Below are 24,142 nucleotides of genomic sequence, written 5' to 3' on the forward strand. Positions count from 1 at the left end.
CCCTCCTGTCAGCCGTACAAGGCTAACACGGACAAGCACCTGCAATTGGGAGAATTCCTTAACGTTATTCCACATATAAACCAAACTCTGCCCACTGAGAAGAAACAGCTTTGTTCATTCACAACTCCCTAATTTATTACCTTAGATTAGGCCTACTTACAGGCCTGTGTAGGTAGAAGTGGGTGGATAGCTGTCCTATCAAATTAAGGGAGTGTTCTGAAGCAGCCAGGGACTTGGTTGGAATTGCTTTGAGTGAGCCAGTTTGAAAAAAGAGCCTATATTTCTATGCAACTACTATATCTAGCCAATCTGTTTCACTTTTTCTTTTCTCCCCTTGTGTTCTGTGTCCACAGCTACCCCTTGGGCGGGCAGCCAGCCAGGCAGAAACCTCTGGGGTCTCCACCCAAGTCCCATGGATGGCGAGGCGTGCTGTGGTCCGAGCATCCCTTTTGTCCCCTCCCAGCTACTATGAAGCAGTGCACGATGGGCGCGGGCCTACCAGCCCCGAGTACCCTTTCCTTGGCAGCTGGTACCACTACATGGGTCAGGAGCCCCTCTCGTACAAGCGGCGTGGAGGCGTGGTGGATCACCGTGACATCATCATGGCTCACCAGGCCCACAAGATCCACAACACACCCCAGGCACAGCGGAAGGAGTGGGAGTGAGTATGCTCAGATTCTGTTGTTGAGAGTTTCTCTCAGGTAGGCCTGAAGCCATGCCACTTACTGCCTGCCTCCTCCCTCCCCTCACTGGAGAGCTCCCCAAGTCTGTCCTTTCTATACTCCATTGCTAGGCACACACTCCCAGACCCTGCCAGGCCTCTTAACTTTCCCTCCCCTTCATTACCTTGATCTTCCACCTATTTGTGACTTCTTCATTGTTCTGCTGATTCCTGTCAGTCTGTACCAACAGTCCTTGTCCAGAAAGCGAGAAGACCTGTTCTTCATTCTTTCCTTTGTTGCTGGTGTTCTGATGCTTCCCAAGATTTCTGCTGGATGAATCCGGCTCTGGTACTGTATTGGGGACTAAACCCTATTCCTATAACTCTGCTATGTTTGTTCCTTTGAAATAGGATGTACTGAGATCTTGACATTCTGCGCTTCTGGTGGCTTGTGCTGTTGGTTTTAAGAGTAGTGCATGTAGGGATATGAAACACTTGCATATGAGCTCTGAAGTAAGCCCCATTCCCATTTAGTTCAGTGGGGTTCCCCAAGAATGCCACGTACAAGATTGCACCCTAAGTTATGCTTAGTAATGCAAGACACACCATTTCTGCATAGTTCAAGGACACATTAGAACATGCATGTAATAGACGAGACAATGAAGCTACACAGCCAGACATCTGGGCTTTCAAAGATTTCCAGTGATTAACAAGCAAAAAGAAGCTTCTGTAAGTTTCTGATGAAGTGGGCTTTGCAAAAGTATTTGCCACAATTAACCTGTTGGTCTCTTTGGGGGGGGCAGGGGTAGGTTTGGCCTCTTTGAGGGGTAGTATTTCAATATGAGTAGAAAAATGAGAATACACCTAAACATTTTTTAAAGAAAAAAAGCACTGCATTTAAGTTTACATTATAAACTGACTGCAAACATCACCTATTGGTTTTTGAATCACATGGAAAGACACTAATACTCAGTTTACGTACAGAATAGTTAATTTTCCCTGGAAACTATTAGGGTTGCATTAAAGGAATTCCCCTGTACCTATGGCTGCTCTCTACACTGGCCTGTAGTCTAGATGGACTAGAGATCCCTCTTTAGTCCAGGCAGGATTCTTAAGTATCATTTATTAGGATGGCAGGAGTAATGCTAGTACAACCTACTTTAGGTCAGTGAAAGCCAGTTCTGGGTCCTGAATTTGATCCACCAGTTGAAGACAAGTGGTCTGGCCCAGTGGCAGAGCTTCATGCTCCGGCACCGGGGGCAGAGAGCAGGTGGGGCTGGGCGCCCTGCCCACAGCAACGTGGCATGCGTTCTAGGGGCGTGGCACGCTGCCTGTGCGGACGGGGCGCCCAGCGCGGGCGGGGGGCGCCACCCGCGACGGAACCCCACCGGGATCGCACTGCCGGGGGCAGTGCGCTCCCACCCCCCCTCTTCCTCCGCCCGTGGTCTGGCCATCCTGAGAGAATCTGGGGGAGGCAGATATTTTTCCTGTTGCAGGCCATGTAACACATGTGACCAGAAAAAATGGCCAAAGCAAGGGAGAGCATGGCTATACCTGCACTCCTTCGAACATATTTGTACAGGGCTCACATGTGTTCATACATTGCACCTGTCCATTGCAGATTTCAGTTCATTCTACTCTTCTGTTGTCCATGTGGCTGATAGAAGAGTTTGGGGACCAGAGTAGACATGGCAAAATTCCCACTGTCAATGCAGTTGTCTTACTTGGGAAGGCACACTTTTCCCCTACAGAGCACCGCTCCTTTTTCTGATTTTTGTACAGCTGTACAATTCCGGCAGCCCAAGCAGCTTCTGTGGCTTTAGAGATTAATTGACCTTCAGGGTAATTATAAGGATGCTATAGGTAAAACGTAAAGGACCCCTGGAGGATTAACTCCAGTCCAGGCTTCCTCAACCTCGGCAGATGTTTTTGGCCTACAACTCCCATGATCCCTACCTAGCAGGACCAGTGGTCAGGGGTGATGGGAATTGTAGTCTCAAAACATCTGGAGGGCCGAGGTTGAGGAAGCCTGCTCCAGTCAAAGGTGACTATGGGGTATGGTACTCATCTTGCTTCAGGCCGAGGGAGTCAGTGTTTGTCCACAGACAGCTTTCCGGGTCATGTGGCCAGTATGACTAAACTGCTTCTGGCACAATGGGACACCGTGACGGAAGCCAGAGCTCAAGGAAATGCCGTTTACCTTCCTGCTGCAGCGGTACCTATCTACTTCTACTGGTGTGCTTTTGAACTGCTCTAGGTTGGCAGAAGCTGGGACACAGCAACAGGAGTTCACCCCGTCGCATGGATTTGAACTGCTGACCTTCTGATCGGCAAACCCAAGAGGCTCAGTGGTTTTGATCACAGCTCCACCTGTGTCCCTATAAAGGATGCTATAGATAAGTATGTGAGACAGAATATTTGATAGGCTTTTTGGTTAAAATCTGGGTTTTAAGGAAGTGACTTATCATTGCTGCAAAGTCAAAGGAGGTAGGCCAGTGGGGTCACATTACTTTGCTGTTTAGAAAAGCATTGCTGTGAAGATTTATCCCTACTGCCCAAGCCCTGTTTGGTTACCAGTGGCCAGGGAACACAGAGTCTTTTCACACCGAGTTCCTTTTGGCTAGGGAGACGTGGTGCCAAGCTATGTGTGAGGTTAGTCATGTGTTTATACAATCATACTTAACCTAGATGCTTTGAAGAAAAAGTTGCAGTGGGCCCCCCAATCTGGAATGTGACTGAGGCTTTATGCCTCCTCCCCCTGCTGAAAATCTTTCCCTCCTGGCTGCTTTTTGCCTCCCCAAGTGCTGTTTACTGCAAACAGCATCAGCCAGGCAGTGAAGAATTTCCAGCATCAAAAAGGCAAGGACCACCCAGTTGATATCAAGATTGTGTTCCAGATCAGGGTCTCATGCCTGCTCATCTCCAGTCAGCCAGGTTAAACATGCTGGCTTAAACACAAGAATAACATAGAGCACACATAGTTTGGCTCTCACTAGCAGGGCTACCCTTCCCCTGATAAAAAGGGAAATTAGTCCGATCTGATTGTTGCACAAAGGGCCAAATCCTGGGAAACCAAGGGCCCACATTGCTTCTTGGGAGCCCATTGTGGAGGATTCCCCCATCTGAGCCAGAAGCCCCAAGTTAATATTGACACTGGCGCTCCCCAACACCCCCGCACTCCCTCATTTTCTTTCCAAGCCATTTCCTTTTTTGCTGCCTCCAAGAAAATCCCATCTTGTTGCCTTGGAAACACTGATATCTCTAGCAGAGGACTATAGTTTTACTGAGGGCTCAGCCGGCTTGCCTGGGGGTGGGGAGGATCAAAATTGAGGGAAAGGGACACCCCCTTGCTGGGGAGTAAGACAAAACAACAACAACACCCTGCTGTAATGTGGGACTCAGCTGGCACTGGAGAAAGCTGCAGTGACAACCATTGTGAGGCTGCGATGCAGTTGGTACTCCATAGCCACGTACAGGGATTTCTTGCATAATGTGTGGGTGGGGATAGACCGAGAGCATGGATGTCAACTGAGCAGAGAATGCTTCCGTCTCTCTGCCTCAGCATCGTGCTTTAGCACAGGGATTCCCTGAACACCATCCCACCCAGATCTGAAATGGATAGTGCTTTTCAGATTTGCGCTTTAAAAACAGCTTGTGGGATATATGAAATGTTTGCACAACTGAAGTCGGAATGGCTTGGTGATTTGCTTGTGTAACAGTAGAGGCTTTCCTGCTCCCTGTCATGAATGCTATGCCAAAAGCATTTTGCATCCTTCCCACCAGCATTTCCCCCCACTGGCAGCAAGTAAAAGAACTCCCCCCTATTTGGATTGTGCATGCACGGCACATCCGAAAGGTAATAAATATGCCTGATAAGTGACACTGCAGCCAGGAAGGGGTATGTATCTCTGCACTGTAGTGATGACCTTCCCTTATGCTGTGGATTCTTACAATAGACACACTCTATATTTGACACTTTATATATTTGGCACACTCTATATTTTGATAGGAACAGTTATGTGATGAAATGGACCCAGTTACTTTAAGCATGGTAACTATTGTAATTATCATTGGTACAGCTAATGGCCAGGCTTTCTTTGCAATGCTGTCTTCTGTGAGCAGAAAACATGTTTGTTTGTTTGTTTTTTTAAAAAAAAAATAATTCAGTGTGATGGACTCAAAGTATTGCTGTTGGAGAAGGTGCTTTTTAATTTCACTCAGCAGTTAGTTGATTACAAACCACAGTCTTTTTGAACACATTGATAAATTTCAACTGACTTGGAATTGTTTCCTTAGGTGACATGTCATAATTCATGAACTTATTATTAGAGACTTGAGCTGCAGTGTGTATAGTTTACACTGGGACTTAAATATCAAAGTAACGAATTGCAAAATGTCGATTGATGAATTAAGCAAAATACGAAATGGCAAGAGGATTGAAATGCCCCTTGGGAAGTTTCCAAGTGAACTATGAATTTCCATTTGAATGTAAACATTGACACACACACACACACACACACACACACGGTGGAGTGGGGGATTGAATCTAGCACTGCTATAGAAATGCATCTTTGGTCTTTATTCAAATAGATTGAGGGGTAGGGTGTGTGTGTGTGTGTGTGTTTACAGGGTCATAGGAAGGAATGGACAAATCCATTGGATCTGATCTCAAAATAGTCTAGGATCACCAGATTATTCGGGCTTGACAAGGCGTGGCTGTTACTACCTTTGCTAATGGAGGCTAGTGAGGACCAGCGTAGGGTGGAGAAATTCTGGGCCATTTCTGGTTTGCTTCTGGAGTGTGGTAAGCCTCCCTAGAGATCAAGCACAATCATCTGATGAAAGAGAAATGTTTCCTGCCCCGCCTGCCAAACATACATATGTGTGCTCACACACTGCCAAGATCCAGACATATCCTTAATTCTAGCATCATTCTCTCTGGGGGCTTTTTGCCCCCAAAGATGTATTGAAAGAGACATCCATAGAAACATACGTGTTCTAAGGATTCTTCTCTTGCTACTATAGCGCTGGGGCCACAATGTGGTGTCCATGAATGCCATGCTGCCCTCAGACACCAGTCATGGTGCCTGTCAAGGCCCCCTGACCCTCCCAATTTATATTTGTTCTTTTTGGCAGGGGCAGGGAGAGCTCTTTGGTTTTGTTTTTCCATGGGTGGCGTTGGGCTGGGAGGCAAGCAAAATGCAGGTATTCAAACACCCAACCCTCTTTACCTCCTTTTCTCCAGAAAGCTTCTGGTCCCCAGGTGAGGGTGCTTTGCTTGCTTATTTTTTGTTGGTTTGCTGTGCGTTTTGTCTGTTTTTTTCTTCTTCTTTGAGGAAGTTGACTGCTTTGTTTGCTTGTTTGGGCTGCTTGTTGGAGGGGGTGTCTTGCCTGCTTTTTCTTTTTGTTAAACTGGGGTTTTGTCTTCTGTGAAATGGGCTTTTGTGGTGTCCATGGCAGTTTCTTGTCCCCCTGGCCCAAAAAAGGCAGGGGAGCTCTGATCTAGAGATTCACATTGCTGGATTTAGATAGGCAACTTTGTGCTGTTAGTTCTTTGTACTTTGCTAAGCCATAGATTAAAGTAAACCATGGTTTAGTGTGTTTGAGTGCTTTGCTGCTGCTGTGCAGTTGCTTGCTTTTCAGGGGAGGAAACAAGTCAGAATCAGGCTTGTTGCATGTCCAAATCCAGGCTTGTGGCTTGTTTTTCTTTCCTTTTGGCTTACCACTCATTTGTTGTTGTTCTGGTGGTTGTTTTGAGGAAACAAACCATAAGCCTGGGTTCACATGTCACAGCAAGCTAGACTCTGGCTTCTTCCTCCCTTGTGCGGCGGTTGGGAGTGGGGGAGGAACAAAGTGCTCATGCACATTAAATCATAATTTATTGTAAAAAAAAAAAAAGGTCTAATGTTGCGTGCAAACCAGGCCAACGTCCCTCTAGATATCTCCCCCCTGGCCTTTATTTTCTATGCATGTGCTTTTTCTTATCAACTTCTAAGATTGTTGAGCTATGATGCTCTGAAATCCATGCTTTTTGTCTGGCTGTCCTTATTCCTCCCTTGTTGAACAGTTTTTTGATTGCTTTTCCATGGCTGTCTGCAGTCATTGTGTTCTCAGACAATTATTCTTTGTTTGTCATCGTCAGTTGTAAAATAGGTAATCCTCAGGCAGCTTGTCAGACCTTCTGTTGCATGCACATTGGCAACTTTCTAGATTTTTCTATTCCCTGTTGTGTGTGTGTGTGTGTCCACCCTCCACTCTGGCAGGTTTAGGATTTGCAGAGTTTTGATGCAAGGGATTGAGAGACACAGCAGAGCAACTATAGCTGTTTGCTTCCTGTTAACCTGTCAGCTGGGAGGGGGAAGATGGTGAGGAGCAGACCAGGCAGAAAGGCTGCAAATGGAGGCTTTGCCTAATTGGTGAATTCTCTTTTAAAGCCATCCAAGCTGGTGACTGTCACTGCCTCTGGAGGGAGCAAAATGCATGGTTTAATGGTGTGTTGCATAAATAAGTACCGGTACTTTCTTTTGCCTGTCCTGAATCTTGAAACATTCAGCTTCATGGGATGACCATGAGTTCTGGTATTATGAGAGAGGGAGAAACACTTTTCTCTAGCCACTTTCCCCATGTCATGCATAATTTTATAAATTTCTATCATGTCACCTCTTATTAGCCTTTATCTCTAAACTAAAAAGTCCCAAATTGTGTAACCTTTCTTCATAGGGGAGTCACTCCATCCCGTTGATCATTCTGGTTGCCCTTTTCTGAACTTTTTCCAACTCTAAAATACCCTTTTTGAAATGAGGTGATCAGAATTGTACACACAGTATTTCAAATGTGGGTACACCATAGATTTGTATTGGCATTACGATATTGGCAGCTTTTATTTTCAATTCCAAATGATCCATAGCATGGAATTTGCCTTTCCCCACAGCTGCTGCACACTGGCTTGACATTCTTTGAGTCCTCCACTACAACCCTGGCCAGACCCCATGAGCATATATGTGAAATTAGGGGGGGGGGTTGCCCCTCCATGCATACCCTCCAACATTTCTCCAATGAAAATAGGGACATCCTAAGGAAAAGTGGGACATTCCAGGATCAAATCAGAAACCAGGACGCCTTCTTTAAATCAGGCACGTCCCTGGAAAATAGGGACACTTGGAGGGACTCAATATAAACATTTGTTTATGTTGAACTGCATTTGCTAGTTTACCGCCCATTCACTCAGTTCGGAGAAGTCCTTTTGAAGTTCTTCACCATCCCTTTTCATATTAACCACCCTTTACTATCAGCAACAAACTTGGCCACATCGCTGCTCACCCCTAACTCTAAATCGTTTATGAATTAGTTAAAAAGCACAGGTCCCAATGCCAATCCTACTCTCCACTTTCTGTTACTTAACCAGTTGCTGATCTGTAGGCCCCCAAAGTTGGGGGGGGGGGGCTTGCTTCTTGTTATAGCTGCTGACAGCTGTCACTGTGTTCAGAGAGCCAGTGTGGTGTAGTGGTTAAGAGCGGTAGACTTGTAATCTGGTGAACCAGGTTCGTGTCTCCGCTCCTCCACATGCAGCTGCTGGGTGACCTTGGGCTAGTCACACTTCTCTGAAGTCTCTCAGCCCCACTCACCTCACAGAGTGTTTGTTGTGGGGGAGGAAGGGAAAGGAGATTGTTAGCCGCTTTGAGACTCCTTCGGGTAGTGATAAAGCGGGATATCAAATCCAAACTCCTCCTCCTCCTCCTCCTCCTCCTCCTCCTCCTCCTCTTCTTCTTCTTCTTCACACCATGGACCTTAAAAAACACTTCTCTGCATATTAACATTACAATAAAACGCTTTCCTATGTCCAGCACATGGGGTAATGTCTAAGTATTGTTGTTACAATTGGTTTTTGCCAACTTCTCCTATGACCGATGCCACCCAGGTTTTGTTTACTCCCATTAAAAGCTACCTCCTAGTCGTGTACTTCGTCCCAACCATTCTGCTAAACAGTTTTCCCTGCAGTTTAATTCCTTTAATAGCACAGGGCATGAAGGCTGTGATGTGGAGCAAGTTACAACGAGAATATCCTGGTTGTGTGAATGTGCGTAGACCTTGCATTTGAGATAATTATTTCCTCCCACAAATGTACTTCTTGCTCCTTGACAATATCCTGCAAACCCACTGGGTGGCACTCATGTTCTCCCACAAACTGATTCAGTAATCTGTGCAGAGGTATTTCTTGAGCTGATACAGGGAGGCCATTAAGCAATCCATACAGTTTTCTGGTCATTCCAAAGACTAGAAAAACAGATTGCTCATGGTCCGTTGGTGGGGGTCACAGACTCCTGGGATCTTCTCTCTGGCTGTGATAACTGTGCATCTCAACTAGCAAGCTTTGGTCATACACAATTTAATAGTATATAAAAATGTATACCGTACTCTAAATTGATAAGAGTGATATATTTTACATACTAGCTTACTTGTGTTGGTGAAAGAGCATCTAATTTGCTCTCTTGGATAAACATGACATTGAAGCCCACTCATTCCAATGGGTGTATTCTTGTGTATGACTTTGTCAAATCCAACCCATTGTATCAATTTGTATTTAAACCATCAATCCCCCGACTCACCCCAAATTCAAACTCATTCAGTGTTTATTGGAATTTCAAGTACCTCTGCATCCATCACACTACATATTCGGGTGACAGGATTAAAAAACAACAACAACACTTTTCTCATGTGAAATCTTTCCAATACCTTCATGGTACTGCCTTAAAAACAACAACATAGCAAAATAAAACAATGGGGCAGTAAATACAAAGGAAACCACTAGCTTGTGGTTTGTGTGAGAAGTTGAGTTGATCTTGTGGATTTTGCAATAGCTAGCCTATGGTGAGAAATTGAGCTTGATATACACGTTGCAGTGCCACTTTCCTTTCTTTACTGATTTTCTTACATTTATTTCCTGTCTTCCTTTTGCTGTGGAACCCAAGGGTAGGATTCAACTAATGAATGGAAGCCCTGTACAAAGGCTGATGCTTGTGCAATGGGACTCCCCCCCCCCCTACCCAAAAGCATGCAATGGGAAGAGAGAGAGGATTATTCTGTCTGGCAAGTCAAAATGCTTGGCCCTGATGGAACAATTGCCTTAGCGCAGCACTGAATTCCTTCCCAAGGTGGCAGTTACCCATCCAGGTTCAGACCTGCTTTGCTTTAGTAATGTGGTGGCCTTATTTGTTACTCTTTTTTTCCACCCGAAGTTATAAGTTATAACATGGCCATAACTAAATCTATTCTTATTAGTAGCCTTTGAAATTTGATTAAGTAACTGATAATAATGACCAACTCTCAATAGGTGGGAAATATGGACCTATTGGCTATGCGTATGACTGGGGATTGCCAGCCCTTAAAACCCAAACATTCTAGTACCTAGGTGAGATTTGGGTGGCACTCTGGCACTGTGGGTTAAACCACAGAGCCTAGGGCTTGCTGATCAGAAGGTCGGCAGTTCGAATCCCTGCAATGGGGTGAGCTCCCGGTGCTCGGTCCCATCTCCTGCCCACCTAGCAGTTCGAAAGCACGTCAAAGTGCAAGTAGATAAATAGGTACCACTCCGGCGGGAAGGTAAACGGCATTTCCGTGTGCTGCTCTGGTTCGCCAGAAGCGGCTTTGTCATGCGGCTGTACACCGGCTCCCTCGGCCATTAACGCGAGAGGAGTGCGGCAACCTCAAAATTGGACACGATTGGACCTAATGGTCAGGGGTCCCTTTTCCTTTACCTGTAGCTTTATGGGTAAAAGCAGAAGGCATAGCTTGGTGACTTTTTTTGGTAGATCTTGCTGGTCTCCATGGGATGGAATCAAGCACATAAGGCTGGAGTTGCCAATGCAGTGCCCATAGGCACCATTGGCACCCACCAGGTTATCTCCTGCCCTCCCACTCCCACCAACCCCAGTTGGAAGTTACTATCTTCCCAGTGTTGCTCCTCTGGCCACTTGTAGCTCATTGGGAGGCTTTTGCTGCATATGCCCACTTCTGCTATGATTGGATGGCAGCAGGCCTTTGGGTTGGTTGAAGAGGAGAGAGAAGGACTGGTAGTGACTGAGTTATGCCACTGTGTGCATGGACAGGAGGAAAGTTAGGACAGATGAAGTGATGGGGAGGCCAGGCAATGGGATGTGTGGGTGGATGGGGCCTTAAGGGGCTCAAAAAGAAAGCATGCGGGAGAGAGGGGAACCAGAGCTATGAGAGGGGCAGAAAGTGGGTCCTCTCTGTAACTGGCATGAGGGCTAATGTTGAAGACTGAGCAGGCTGAGGCAGCTTGACTTTTCATTTCAGCAACTGACATCTCCCAGTTAGGGTAGCCTGTACCAGTTCACTGATTTATGCTGATGTGTTCCAGCATCCCCCTAGAGAACACCCAAAAACAAACCCAGAAGCCCATTTTATTATGATACATGTCTTCTGCACCCATTTCAGCTGCCTGTCTGCTGAATTCCCGATGGCTGACAGGAAGCTTGCTCCATCCCTTTCAGCAGCGTAGACATCATACTACTGCGAGTCTGGCAGCCGTCAGTCTGAGGCACAGGGCACTCCAAAAGAGGTCAGGTGACCCTGGAGTGGCCTGTAAGTGGTACAGAGAAGTCTGTTTATGGAGGGATTTTGCCCAGGGACAAAGCTTCACAGAGATGCTTGTCACATGCTAACCAGATAAGGTCTATTAATCAGGAAAGCATTTATGGGGAAGTCAGGCAGATGTTTGTGTGTTCATATATACGTGTGTGTGTGTGTGTGTGTGTGTGTGTGTGTGTTTCCATGCGCAAAGACAAGGCAGAATATGTTTCCTTATAAGGTGGATATTTTCAGGTCATTACTTCTCCTGGCATCATGAATGAATTTTGCCATGTTAAATTTGACCAGTGAGCAGGTGAAGTTCTGCATGACAATGTCAAGCAGCTAAGATGGTTCATGACATGCACATATTTGGCAGACACAACAACCAAATTGCTTTGGAAACTTTTACTCGAATTCTTTAAACAGAGAAAACTATAATAAATGAAGCTCTCCCAACACTCCATTTTTAAGCATCAGACAGTGTGTTGTATAATAAGGTGTATAACCGTGCCTGAAAACCTATTGAAATAAATAAACAAAGCAAAGCTTATTTAGGAAAAAGGAATTTAAGAGTCAAGAAGTGGCAGTGGAGGGAGACTGCTCAAATTCCTCCTCTTTTCCCCATCAGAATCACAAACTTCTCAAATACATGTTTGCTGTCGCATGATCCAGAGTGTAGCATCCTCTGTGGGCATGTAAACTGAAAGGGTGAATGGTCACCCATATGAGTTGTTTCCAACAAGAATAGATCCATTTAAATTAATGAATCTAAATTAAGCAGGCCTTAAGCTTCAGTGGGACTACTCATGTGTAGGGCTAGCATTGGCTACAACCGTTTGCTTTATGGCTAAGCAGCAATTCAAACTTAGGGGTCCCCAGTCCAAATCCAATTATTCACCTGCTATATAGCACCTGCATTCTTTTGCTTTAAAAAAGAATATTTTCCAGGCATGCTCATTATTTTGCAGGGGGCATTCAAGTTCATACTGGAACTTTAGGTTTGCACAATTAAAGTAGATTAAAGCTCTCTGTTACCCTAGCACAACAAATCCACTAAAAAAAAGAAAAGAAATAAACTTTTTGTGCTTTGGAAAGTGATGGGGAATTGCATTAAAAAGTGTGGGATGAAACAATGATTAATGGGAAGATGTATAAACAAGCAAATCAGGGTGGATGCAGGATGAAAGCACATTGTTGCATAATCCACAAACAAATCAGAATGAATGGTCAGTAAAGAACATATATATTCTAACCTCTGATTAAGCTTTGTGCAACCAAATCAGGAAAAATGCTCAATAAATAGGTTGTCTGGAGAAGCCCCAACAGATTCTGTAGCTAAACCCATAAATAACGGGTATGAATTCCTTGGATTAAAACTAGATTGAGTCGTTTTGCTTCATGAACATGCTACAGTAGAGCATGTTTCTGGTCTTATTGTTTGTGGAATTTCAGTTGTAAATGCACTAAAGTTATGCACTTTCTGCTGTTTCTGCTGTTGGAGCCTAGCTGTGAAGAAGTGGTGCTGGGCAACAGACTGTGGGGAATTAAGCAGGAGAAGAGTGGAGGGTTTAACCAAGGTAGCCAATGTAGGCCAACATCTAGAGAGCAGCATAACTCCCGTCATCCCTGATCATTGGCCATTCTGCCTGTGGCTGATGGAAATTGTAATCCAACAGTGTCTACGGGGCACTTCTGGAGCACCTCTCATGTCCCCTTTGTCTTAAAAATTTGGGGTTGTGTGTGTGCGGACCCGCACCCGCACAGGGAAACAACTAAAGATGGCACTTTATATAAAAGCAAATTTCAAATGTACTGCATGTTCAATTGTGCAGGTTTAGTTGTTCAGAAGCTATTCAGAGGTTTAGATGAGGGGAAAGAAGATGGCATATACCGGTACCAAACAATAGTCACAGTTCCATGTGAACATCTGGCTACCCTAGAACAAAGTAATAAATACAGATATAAGGTTTTATTTATTTATTAATAAGAGAACATTGAAATGGGCCAATAACTGTTAGATTTCTGTTCTGCCACTGTGCACTTATTGGAGAGTCACAAGACTCTATTTACACATTCCAGCACATACAGTTGTTGGAAGTCGCACTGGACTCAGGAGACGGATGTTGATGTAACTGTTTCTCTGTACTGCTGTTTTTTTTCCTCCGGACTGTCTCTCATGGAGAGCAGACATGACTTCTTTTCTGTCTTACGTAGTTAGAAAATAAAGTAGCAATGTAGCACATATATCTGGCTCCTTTTGCTGTGTGTTTCTCTGCGAGAATGGGAGAACATGCCTGAAGCCTCATGCAAGGCTTAGGTCGTTAATCAACGTCAGAGGCAAGCTGGACGTGTTCCGAGGGTACGACCGGGGAGTCGCCATCATGGCCGGTCGACACGCCGATGTTCCGACAATAACTACAGGAGATGTGCTTATTCTAGGTTGGATTAGCCCATGTAATTCCCTCCAAATGTAGTTGAACTACAACTTCAGTCATCTCTGGCAAGCAAAGCCAGCAGACAGGGATGCTACAATACCTGGAGGGCACCACATTGGCTACTCCTGCTCTAGAAAATGTGAACCAACACTGCATGAAATAGAAACATGTATTTAGACAGCATGTGTTCCGTTCCTAGCTCTATCCCATTGGTTGATTCCCTTCCCATTGGTATTCTGTGCTTTTTCAATTTATCTAAGGCTGGTACTCCTGTGGTCCCTTGAAAACTTGTATTGGGCTCTGTAATGAGAAGGCAAGGGTGAGCATGCTTCCCTGAAGTCAAGCTTATCTTCCATTACTGATAATTCCCCCCACCCCCCACCCCCCACCGTGCAGCCATAGGAAAATGTGAGTGGCATCTTTGTATGAGCCAAGTATGTACCTTAGCCAAGTATCTACAAGCAGCCCCTGGAATGTTCTGTGGTAGACATGTCAAGGTTTCTCAGAAGACTGGTCACTGTGGAAAAGGTTCCCTGAAGGTGGAAAGCATGAAAACCGCTGCTCTAAAGGATCTGTTTAAGCTGCAGTTATTTGGGCCATGGGTTTTGCTTGTCATTTACTATGCACCTCCCAGAATTACAAGGCTCCTGGGCACATCCGTCCTACAGACTATAACACAGAGTTGGAATGACAGTAGCAGAATAACTGAAAATGCAAACTCGGTACAATCCAGGAGTCAAAAGGTGAATCAGTTGTCTTAAGTTCCTAGGAAAATGTTGGGAGGGCTGAAAAACTTAAGAAAAGCCTGCTGGATCAGGCCAAAGGCCCAACTAGTACAGCCTCTTGTTTTCACAGTGGCCAACCAGATGCTGATGGGAAGCCCACAAGCAGGACATGAGCGCAACATCACTTGTGCCCCTGATCCATTGGCGCATCCTGCCTCTGAAAGAGGAAGAAGTGCAACAACCAGCATGGCTAGCAGTTACTGGTAGCCTTGTTCTCCATGAATTTGTCACCCTCCCCCCCCCCTTTTAAAGTTATCCAAGCTGGTGGTTGTTACATTTTATGGAAGTGAATCCCATAGTTAACTATATTGCCAATTTTATTTCCAATCAATTTCCTAGTTATCCCTAACATGGAATTCATCTTTTTTCCCTTTTTCTTTTTTTGGGTGCTGTCACACACTTGATTGATGTTTTCATTGAGTTATCCATCACAACCCCAAGGTCTCTTTCTGGTCACTCAAATCTCTTTGGCATATATGTGAAGCTAGGATTTTATTTTTTATTTTTGCCCTCTGTGCATTAATTTATACTTGCTTATATTGAATCACCTTTATTATTCTAATGCCAATTATTTGAGGAAGGAATGGAGGCAGCAGAGAATGGCTTCTTGGTGCCTCCATCACGACTTGACAGGCGTGATAAGAAGTGCTCGGTTAGCTTTGGACTGAGTTTTACACCACTTACACTGGGTCTCATCTGACTTGGTGGTGGCTCTTGAGGGTTTCAGACAGAAGGCCTCCAAGCCCTATGTGGAGGTACTGTGGATTGAGTTTGGGATCTTTAGTGACACGTACCTAATCCTGTACACTTGTAGAAAGCGTGGCCCTCAACAAGTCTGTGGGTTTTAGTAGAAAATTCTCACAACTGTGTGTCCTTAATAGATGGAAGAAACCAGTAGGTGAAGGTGGAGATAGTCTCTGTGCCATAGGGAGACTACCTGCTGTTTCTGAGGGTGCAATACAATGGGAGGAAACAACCCCAGAGTTCTAATGCCCTCTGCAGTGCCTTCCCCTGCACAGTGGCAGGAGAGCTAGATGTCAACATGACAGAGCTGCCCCCAAGGCAGTGGTATGAAAAATCAACACGACAAGCCCGTCACATCTCGCTTATCACTTATGGAGGTGCGGTTGTTCTTGTCTAGTTCTCTCCCCACCCCCCACCCTTTGCAACTCATGGCTCAGCAGGCGTGAAACCTTATATTCTAGGAAACAAAAATAAAACAGAAGCTTTGGTAGGGACTTCTATCTCCTTGAAGGGATGGGAGCAGGTTGGTCTTTAGAGCAGCACCAAATATTTGCTCTTGAAAATTTTCAAAGGGAGGGGGGCTTTCAGAAGGCATGAAAATCTCCCCCCATGCAGAACCCTGTTTACCACTCTTTACAGCAATTCTTAACTTCTGTTTCCCTCCTCCCCTGACCCCTGCAGCTGCTCTGCACCATTATTTTATTTAATTTTGAAGCAGGCATTCTCCTTACCTGACAATGTTATCAAGGCACTACATAGCCACTGAAGGCAACAATCGCCATCTCCATTCTGATGCAACTAGTCAGGCATACTTACCTGCAGCTAGAACTGGATCAGGGCTAGTGAGTGTTGGCCCTGTTTCCTCAGTGACAGGGATGTATTTCTTCCCCCAATAAACATTTTAGCACCGTTTAAAGTCACATTTTAAAACACACACACACACACACACACAAACAAGAGGTTGCAAAAATGTTCATGACATTCCTCACCCCCACCCTGGCTTTCAAATCAACTGGTCTCTTTGTCTGCTCCAGAATGTAGGCAGACTGCCTGCAGGTGTACCAATAATGCCACCAGGAAATGTGCCAGACATGGCCATGTGCAGTTCAGATCCCTCTACAGTCAGACTTAGCATGATGTCTATAATATGCTTGGATACCAAACACTTTCCTGTCCCTGGGTCAGCATTGGTTTTCCCCAGGTCTTCCCCTACTCGGCAAGAGTGTTCCCTTATTGCAATAAGGGTTCACAGGCCTATCTGACTTCTGCTAATGCTGTAACTCATAGCCGTTCACCAAATCTCAGGGCTACAGAGTGTGAGTCCCGCCAATTCTAACAAGAGTTGCCCAAGTAACAGTCATCAGAGATCCTCCATCTTTCCTTGCACCCTCCAGATGTTGCAACTGCAAGTGCTGTCCACTGCTGTGCACACCTGCCCATCAGCTGACATCACTGGTGATGTCAGCCAATGGATGGGAAGAGAGGGATTCATCTTTCAGGGAACAGGATTGCACAGCCAAGGCAGCAGGATTTAATCCCTGCAGAAGCAATTATTTGAAGCATCTCTGTGCTTCTCCTTTAACTGGGGTGGGGGAAGAAAAGAACCTCTCCCCTATCCCCCTTGCTAAGGTGCTATTTGTCTCCAGAGGTTCAAATGGTAGTGGGGCAGGTGTTTTAAAGCCCTTTGCAGGCAGCAAAAGGGCTTTGAAGCCACAGTGGATGCTTTGAAATGCTGCCCAAGAGATTTTGAGAGGTGGTTGGGGGTGCCCAGTTGTCAACCATGTGTTGTTACAATGACATTATGTTAATGACAGGTAAAGGTAAAGGTTCCCCTGACCGTTAGGTCCAGTCGCAGACGACTCTGGGGTTGCGGCGCTCATCTCACTCTATAGGCTGAGGGAGCCGGCATTTGTCCGCAGACAGCTTCCGGGTCATGTGGCCAGCATGACTAAGCCGCTTCTGGAGAACCAGAGCAGCGCACAGAAACGCAGTTTACCTTCCTGCCGGAGCGGTACCTATTTATCTACTTGCACTTTGACGTGCTTTCAAACTGCTACATGGGCAGGAGCTGGGACCGAGCAACGGGAGCTCACCCCGTCGCGGGGATTCGAGCCGCTGACCTTCTGATCGGCAAGCCCTAGGCTCAGTGGTTTAGACCACAGCGCCACCCGCGTCCCTTTAATTATAAGTAGGTAACACCAAATTTGGCCCACGAGGCCAATCCTTATCTAGCCTGTGGAACCAAAAAGGTTTCTTACCTCTGTCTTAAACCATATCTAAATTGTGAACGTGCCTCTTCACATCACTACTTCCATGCACACAAATGCAGTGTCTGTGTGGCTGAAGCAAGCAATACTATGTCTCGCTGTGTCATCCTTCCTTTGTTTATTTTGAGCAAAGCACAAGCTGTAAGGCAGAAATAAACCAGGGTTTGTTCCTGGTTTATTTCTGCCTTACTGCTCATGCTTGGTTCGAAACAAGCCACGGTCTAGGTTTGGATGACAGTACAAGCTGTAGCATGGCTTGTTTGAGCTATATGACACTATATGGGTAGAGCAGGGAGACGCCATATGGGAGGCACCTTCACAATTGAACTATGATTTAAGACAAGCTGTCTCCTTTTGTGATGTTCCAATGAGACCGGTGGAATTTGCCAGTAGACATGTATAGGAATGCACTGTAAGTAGTAGAATGCAAATAATACGGTATATTGTAAGATGCATCAGCTTGTGCAAAAATATTGGTCTGAATGTATCCCACCTCTATCATTCCAATGCTGGAAAAGACAGTGACTTGATCAACTAACGCTGGCCCACAGCTTCTTAGAAAGGGATAATAAATCCTTATAATGCTTTGTTCATTTTTGACCGAGAAGTCTCAATCTGATAACACACACACTTCTGCCTGTGAGATCTTAAATGGGACCGAAACTCAGATAATTCATTCCTTGACAGCCCTCACAGGTTAATAAGATAATCCTGACCAAGATGGCTGTTTACTGACCTGGTTTGATATAGGACTGGAAGACTGCAAAGCCTGGCAGCTTGCAGTTTACAGCAGCTGAGCTCAGCAATCTGGCAGCGAGTCTGGAGGCCTCAGCAGGCATGCCGTAAGAAAAGCAGAAGCCAGTTTTGTTGTGGCCAATCTAGTGGCTCCTTGTTCAGTCATGAGCCGTGAAGCAAGTCTTTTTGTTAAAGTAAACATTTTCAGTGCTGCTTCAGCATGCAGTGAGGTTGAAGAGAGGGGCAGCCTTTTATAAGAGTGCTCACAGCTGGCTCCTCACCTTAGAGTGAACCTGGCTTTGCAGTTTGTGTTATAGCAAGTCAGATTGCTGAACTGGTGTGTTGTTAGCCACTCCAAAGAACTGTGTCAACCCCAAGTCAGGCCCCACTCCTTATGCATCAGGCAGGCTACCAATCTGTATTTTTTGAAAGGCATGTGTGTGTTTATTATTTACCTAATAATAAATAATAATTTTTAAAGTAGTTGCATAGTCTGGAGATTGGGGACAGTCATTCTGGCCATGCCAAAAACTTAAGTAAAAAGGTGCCAATCATAGTTGGCTTTTTCCTGGTCTAAAAGGAACCATACCAAATCCCTGTAGAATGTTGTTCCTAATTACAAAAGTACCGTCCTGTTCCACCTTTAGATTTTTAGCCCAAGTCCACAGAAGATGCAAATCTTGTTCCAGGAGCCCTCTTTTATTCAAGAGAACCAAAACGCTGTTTTGAGACTCTGTCTGAAGCATTAACACACACACAAAGTGACAATTGGTAGCATTTGATCTTGCCTTAGACTGCAGGCAAGGAGGCCAGATGAAAAGGCAAAGAAAAGATACACACAGTACAAGGCATGCATATGGACCCCCAGAAAAGGAATCAATAAACCTCTGATTAGGAAAGCAGGAGACGGTGCTATGACTCACAGGGGATGTCAGTCAATGGGGCTGGAAAGCGCTTGGGTACTCTGGTAGTTGGGAGTGATCACTTTTGCCAAGTGACCTGAGATAAATGTGTTGCTCAGCTTGACAGAGAGAGAGAGAGGAAGACACATTGGTGCAATCAACAGAATTGCAACCTAACTGTTTCATGGAGGGCTTATGCCTCTTCCTGCAAATGCTTACACCCCAACAGGGAAATCTACATCATGTTGAGAATTATGGATCTACGGGGAGGATTCTCACCATCTGCACCTCCTAGAACACACTCTGAAATGCTGGATCAATCATGACTTTTCAAAACTATAATTTCCCTGTTCTCGGAACATGTTTTTATAATAAACTGTTAATTATCAGTGATATTATTGTTGAGAAGGATTACAAGGGTAAAGAAACAGGCACATTGCAGAGTTCTATTAAAACAGGGAGAAATCACACACACAACCGATCCCAAACCCTTTGTATTTTTTCTGTCCCAGGTTGTAGCCTAGTAGGAAGGAGTGTCCTGCATTTCAGGTGCCTGGGACATCACTGTCAACTTTTCCCGTTTCTTGCAAGGAATCCTATTCGGAATAGGGGAATTTTCCTTAAAAAAAGGGAAAAGTTGACAGCTATGGACATCAGTTCCCCACCAGGGCCTATTATATGAGCCCCATTAACTAATAGGCTTACATGAGCCTAGGGAAAAAGCCATTGCTTTGCATTGCTATAGCAATATATTATAATGCAAACATTTCCTTCCCCCCCCCACAAGGGATTGATCTCTGCCCATGATTGAGGTTGTAACTTTTGTAGTTGTCCAAAATGTTTCTGAATAGGTACCAACAAACTGAAGGCCATGGGCAATGACTCCCCTATTTATTTGTATTGTGGCATTTTCCCTAATGGGCTGCTTGGGAACTGACAAGCTGGTTCACGTGATCCCTCTTCCCAGCCTCTTTTCAAATGTGCTTATGTTTAATGGCTCCTCTGTGCTCTCTCCTCTAAGCAGAAGCCATAGTCATGCATGCTAGGGGGAAGACCTCTCCCCTCAAAGTGTGTTGAATGGTGGGATATATAAATGTGGATTTTGCTGATGGCAAATTATTCAGATGACTTGTAATCAATAAGCATGGTTTGGTCTGAGCAGGTGGATAAAGCTCCTAACCATAAACAAGGTGGTTGTGTAAATGGGGCCAACACACTGCACAGGCTGCTTGTTTCTGAAATTCAGCTCTTAACTGGAGAGGACAAGTGTTGTTCAGTGATTGCACCAGCAACTATCAATTTTGCTTCTTTTTTTGGCTCTGGGAGGGACAAGTATAGACAACAAAAAGACACCTGAGTGAGCTTTCCAAAGCTTTTTCAATTAAAGCCTTGCCTTGGTGGGTGTGGATGAACATTTAATCCTCTGAGAAAGTTGATTAATTCCACAGGTGAGTGGGGGATAAGAGTTGAGTTGCTCATAATAAAATCTGCATCTAGGAGCTAAAATGCTAGGGTTCACCTCCCTATTTAGTAATGTGAGTAGGTTCTAGCAGGTGATTGCAAAGTGGCAGGGATTAGTGGGGTGGACTGGAGGAAAGCGGCATTCTTGGATTTTATTCTAGTCCTACAAAGACAGTTTGAAGAGGCTGAAGGTCTGTTGTTATAATGGCAACATCACTCGTCCTGAGACACCTTGGATTCTAAGACCATATTTTATGAGCAATTAATTTAGTAAATCATTAGATTGCACAGCACAAATATAGTGGGAATTGAAGCATTATCAGAAAGGAAAGCCCATAGTTCCTCTCCAGCAGAGGAGATGATAGAAGAGCGTAATGCCTTCTAAGGGCTACTTCACCTCCAATACTGGAAGCACAGTCATCATAGCTAGTAGCCATTGGTAGCTTTATACTCCATAAATTTATCTAAAACTGTTTCAAAGCTACCTAAGTTGCTGACCATTACTACATCCTGTGGTCGTGATTTCCATAGCTTAACTTCATGTTGTGTGGTGAAATACTTCCTTTTGCCTGTTCTGAATCTTCCAGCGTTCAGTTTCATTGTATGACCCCAAGTTCTAGCATTTTGAAAGAGGGAAGAGCTTTCTGCACTATAAATATAATTTTATTATGCCCCCTGCCATGCCTGTGAAATGTCGTTGTCCCCTTACTTACCTTTTTTTTTTAAAAAAGGTCATTTCCTGAACTTTTCTAGTTCTGTAATACTCTCTTTCAGGTGCAGCCACCAGAACTGTGCACAGTATTCCAAGTGTGATCGCATCATACATTCGTAGAACAACATTGATGATATTGGCAGTTATATATGTTCAAACCCTTCCTAATGATCCCTAATATGGATTTTGTCTTTTTCACAGCTACTGTGCACTGGTCTTTTCATTGAGGTATCCACCATGACCCCCCAAGATCTATTTGCTTACACTGAATTGCATTTGCTATTTTAATGCTCATTCATCCCCTTTGGAGGAATCATTCTGGAGTTCCTTACACTCTTTTTGTTCTTTCTCTGAGAAATTTGGTGTCAACAGAAAACTTGGCCCCATCTTTGTTCACCCCCTCACTCCAGGTCATCTATGAACAAGTTTAAAAACGCAGGTCCTGGTCCTTGGGGGACTTCATTCACTTCTCCATCAAAATTATCCATTTCCTTCCCAGTCTCTGCTTCCTGTTTTTTAACCAACTGCTGATCCGTAAGATGCCCTGCCCTTTTATCCCATGATTGCCAAGTTTACTCAAGCGTCTTTGGTGAGGAATTTTATCTAACACTTTGGAAAGGATTGGCTCCCTGTCATTAGCACACATGGTGGCAAAGATACTTTGATTGCCAAGTAAGGTGTGAAGAGATCCACACTTAATGCAATCCTTGACATCTTTAGTCAGAAGTAAGTATCTCTGTGTTCAGTGGGACTCTTCCCAAATAAGTCTGCACAGAACTGCAGTCTTAAGGCTGATTTTCCTTTCCACAGAGACCACTGGGATAGCAAGAAGTGGCTTTATCCTAACATAATCATTATTTCAAGTCACTGCATTTTGAGAGTGCATCCAGGTGGCAGCCAGCCATGCTCTTGGATCAGTGCTTGTTCAGTAAACTGGAAGTGCAGGAAGAGGGGGAGAAAATAGGTATATTGAAAAAGCAAGTATGCTTTATGGTTTCAAAGCACAATTCTTGCCATATAGCCTCTACTGGTTCCACAACAGATAATGCCTGTGCTGTGAACAAGCATGGACTGGCATGAAATTATGCCTTAGGTGCACACTTGCTGTAGCTATACATTAAATACACATCTGCGAAAGGTCCAGAGGGCAGCAACATGAGAACGGGCCTTTTCGGGAGTGGCTTCCCACTTGTGGGATGCTCTCCCCAGGGAGGCTCACCTGGCATCTTCATTACATATCTTTAGGCACCAGGCAAAAATATTCCTCTTCTCCTAAGCTTTTGGCTAATTAAACAATCTACGGGCTTTTAAACTGTGTTTGTGTTTGTGTGGGAGGGGTGTTATTGTTACTGTTTGTTATTATTGTATGTATTGTGGTATGGCACCCCAATCTCTGAGAGGTGTGAGATTCTAGGGGTTCCAGCTACTTACTCAGGGTTCAGTTTTGGGAATGAGGCACAGCAAAGACTGTGGTGTCTTTGATATATGGTTTATTTACACATATATACAACCTGAGCCTACGATGGAGGGGTTCACAGCATTAACACCCCAAGAGGGTCTTGCTTCTCCTATAGTCACAGACTTGGATTCTAGCAGAAAGGAGACATACTGTAGCTTTGTCTCTCAGCTGCCCAGCCTGCAGCCTGGTAGCTTCTAGCTTCTAGATCACATAACTCAACTCTCAACTCTGGCCTTTGTCTTCCTAACTGTCAGACAGTTGAGAGGAGGCACCCATTTGCCCTCTGGCAAAGAACCACTTCCTTTGTTACCTTAAGGACCCATACTTAGGCCATTACCTCGCCAGGAAGCTAATCTGGCTATTCCAGGAATTTGAATCCGATTTAACACTTGCTGGATCCAGGAATTAGAAGGGTCTTGGCATATAACATTCCACCCTAAAAGAAAAATAATAAAAAATCTGATAATAGTATTTTGTTGGAGAAGCCTGCTCCAACAATTGTAGGAAGGTCGTGAGGGTGAAAAAGAAGGCAGCGGAGGAAATGAAAGAGACGGGAGAAACAGGAGACTGCAGTCGGGTTCTGGTGCACTCAGAGAACAGTGAGTGAACTCCCCCGCTCGCACCCAGGCGGGGACTTTTATTTTCAACAATTTTTCTGACGTAACCATACAGATAACCAATAATACTTGTTTTTTTTATAAGAATTTTTTTAAATAAGAATTTATTGGATTTTCAAAATCAAAATAAACAAAATATAAATACAAACATTACACAAACTGCACAAAAACACACCAACAAAACAACACAATTAATAATCCTTCTCTTCTTTAAAATCCTAAGCTTGGGACTTCCTCACGTTCTCTCTTATGCGTTCATTTCTAATCTTCTTTAGTAACTTTGTAACATTGTAAAATCTAGTTTCTTACACCTATTCTTAGTCTTACAATTGTAATCAACATATCTTAAATCATACAACTTATTCTTATCAAATAAAACATCAAGTTCCAAATCTTAACTTCTTATATCCTTTCTTCACTTAATTTAGTAAAGCTGTTGCCATTGTTTCTTCTGATTCCAACTTCAAAAATATAAAGACCAACACATTTTAACAAAAACCTAGGTATTTCTTCCCTTCTCATAATCCATTTTCCCCTCTGATGTCGGAGTACCGTGGTCAGCATTTGTAATATTCCTCTTAATTCCTATTACCCCACCCCCCTCCTTGCCATACTCACCTTCCCCCTCCCATCTCCCTCCAGACTCCCCCCCAACATTGTCCCAGTCCAGGTTCTTCTTCTTCTAGAATGTTGCATCTTCCTTCTTCTTCCAGAATGTTACATTTCCCTTGGTACATAATTGCAATAGCATTGTCACAAAATATCTTTCCCCCA

General features: G+C 44.5%; 1 protein-coding gene across 26 annotated transcripts in view; it reads left to right on the forward strand.

Moving 5' to 3' along the window:
* CACNA1A (calcium voltage-gated channel subunit alpha1 A) overlaps nt 1-24,142 on the forward strand; it is a 267,437-nt gene that overhangs the window by 21,446 nt on the left and 221,849 nt on the right. For all 26 annotated transcript variants that reach the window (XM_033139731.1, XM_033139730.1, XM_033139749.1 and 23 more), the window contains exon 2: nt 354-661. In XM_033139731.1, coding sequence (XP_032995622.1) covers nt 417-661 — 245 coding nt within the window. In that variant the 5' untranslated portion in view covers nt 354-416. The remainder of the gene's footprint in view (nt 1-353; nt 662-24,142) is intronic.

The sequence above is a fragment of the Lacerta agilis genome, chromosome 2 (assembly GCF_009819535.1).
Source record: "Lacerta agilis isolate rLacAgi1 chromosome 2, rLacAgi1.pri, whole genome shotgun sequence".
In the NCBI taxonomy this organism is placed as follows: domain Eukaryota; kingdom Metazoa; phylum Chordata; class Lepidosauria; order Squamata; family Lacertidae; genus Lacerta; species Lacerta agilis.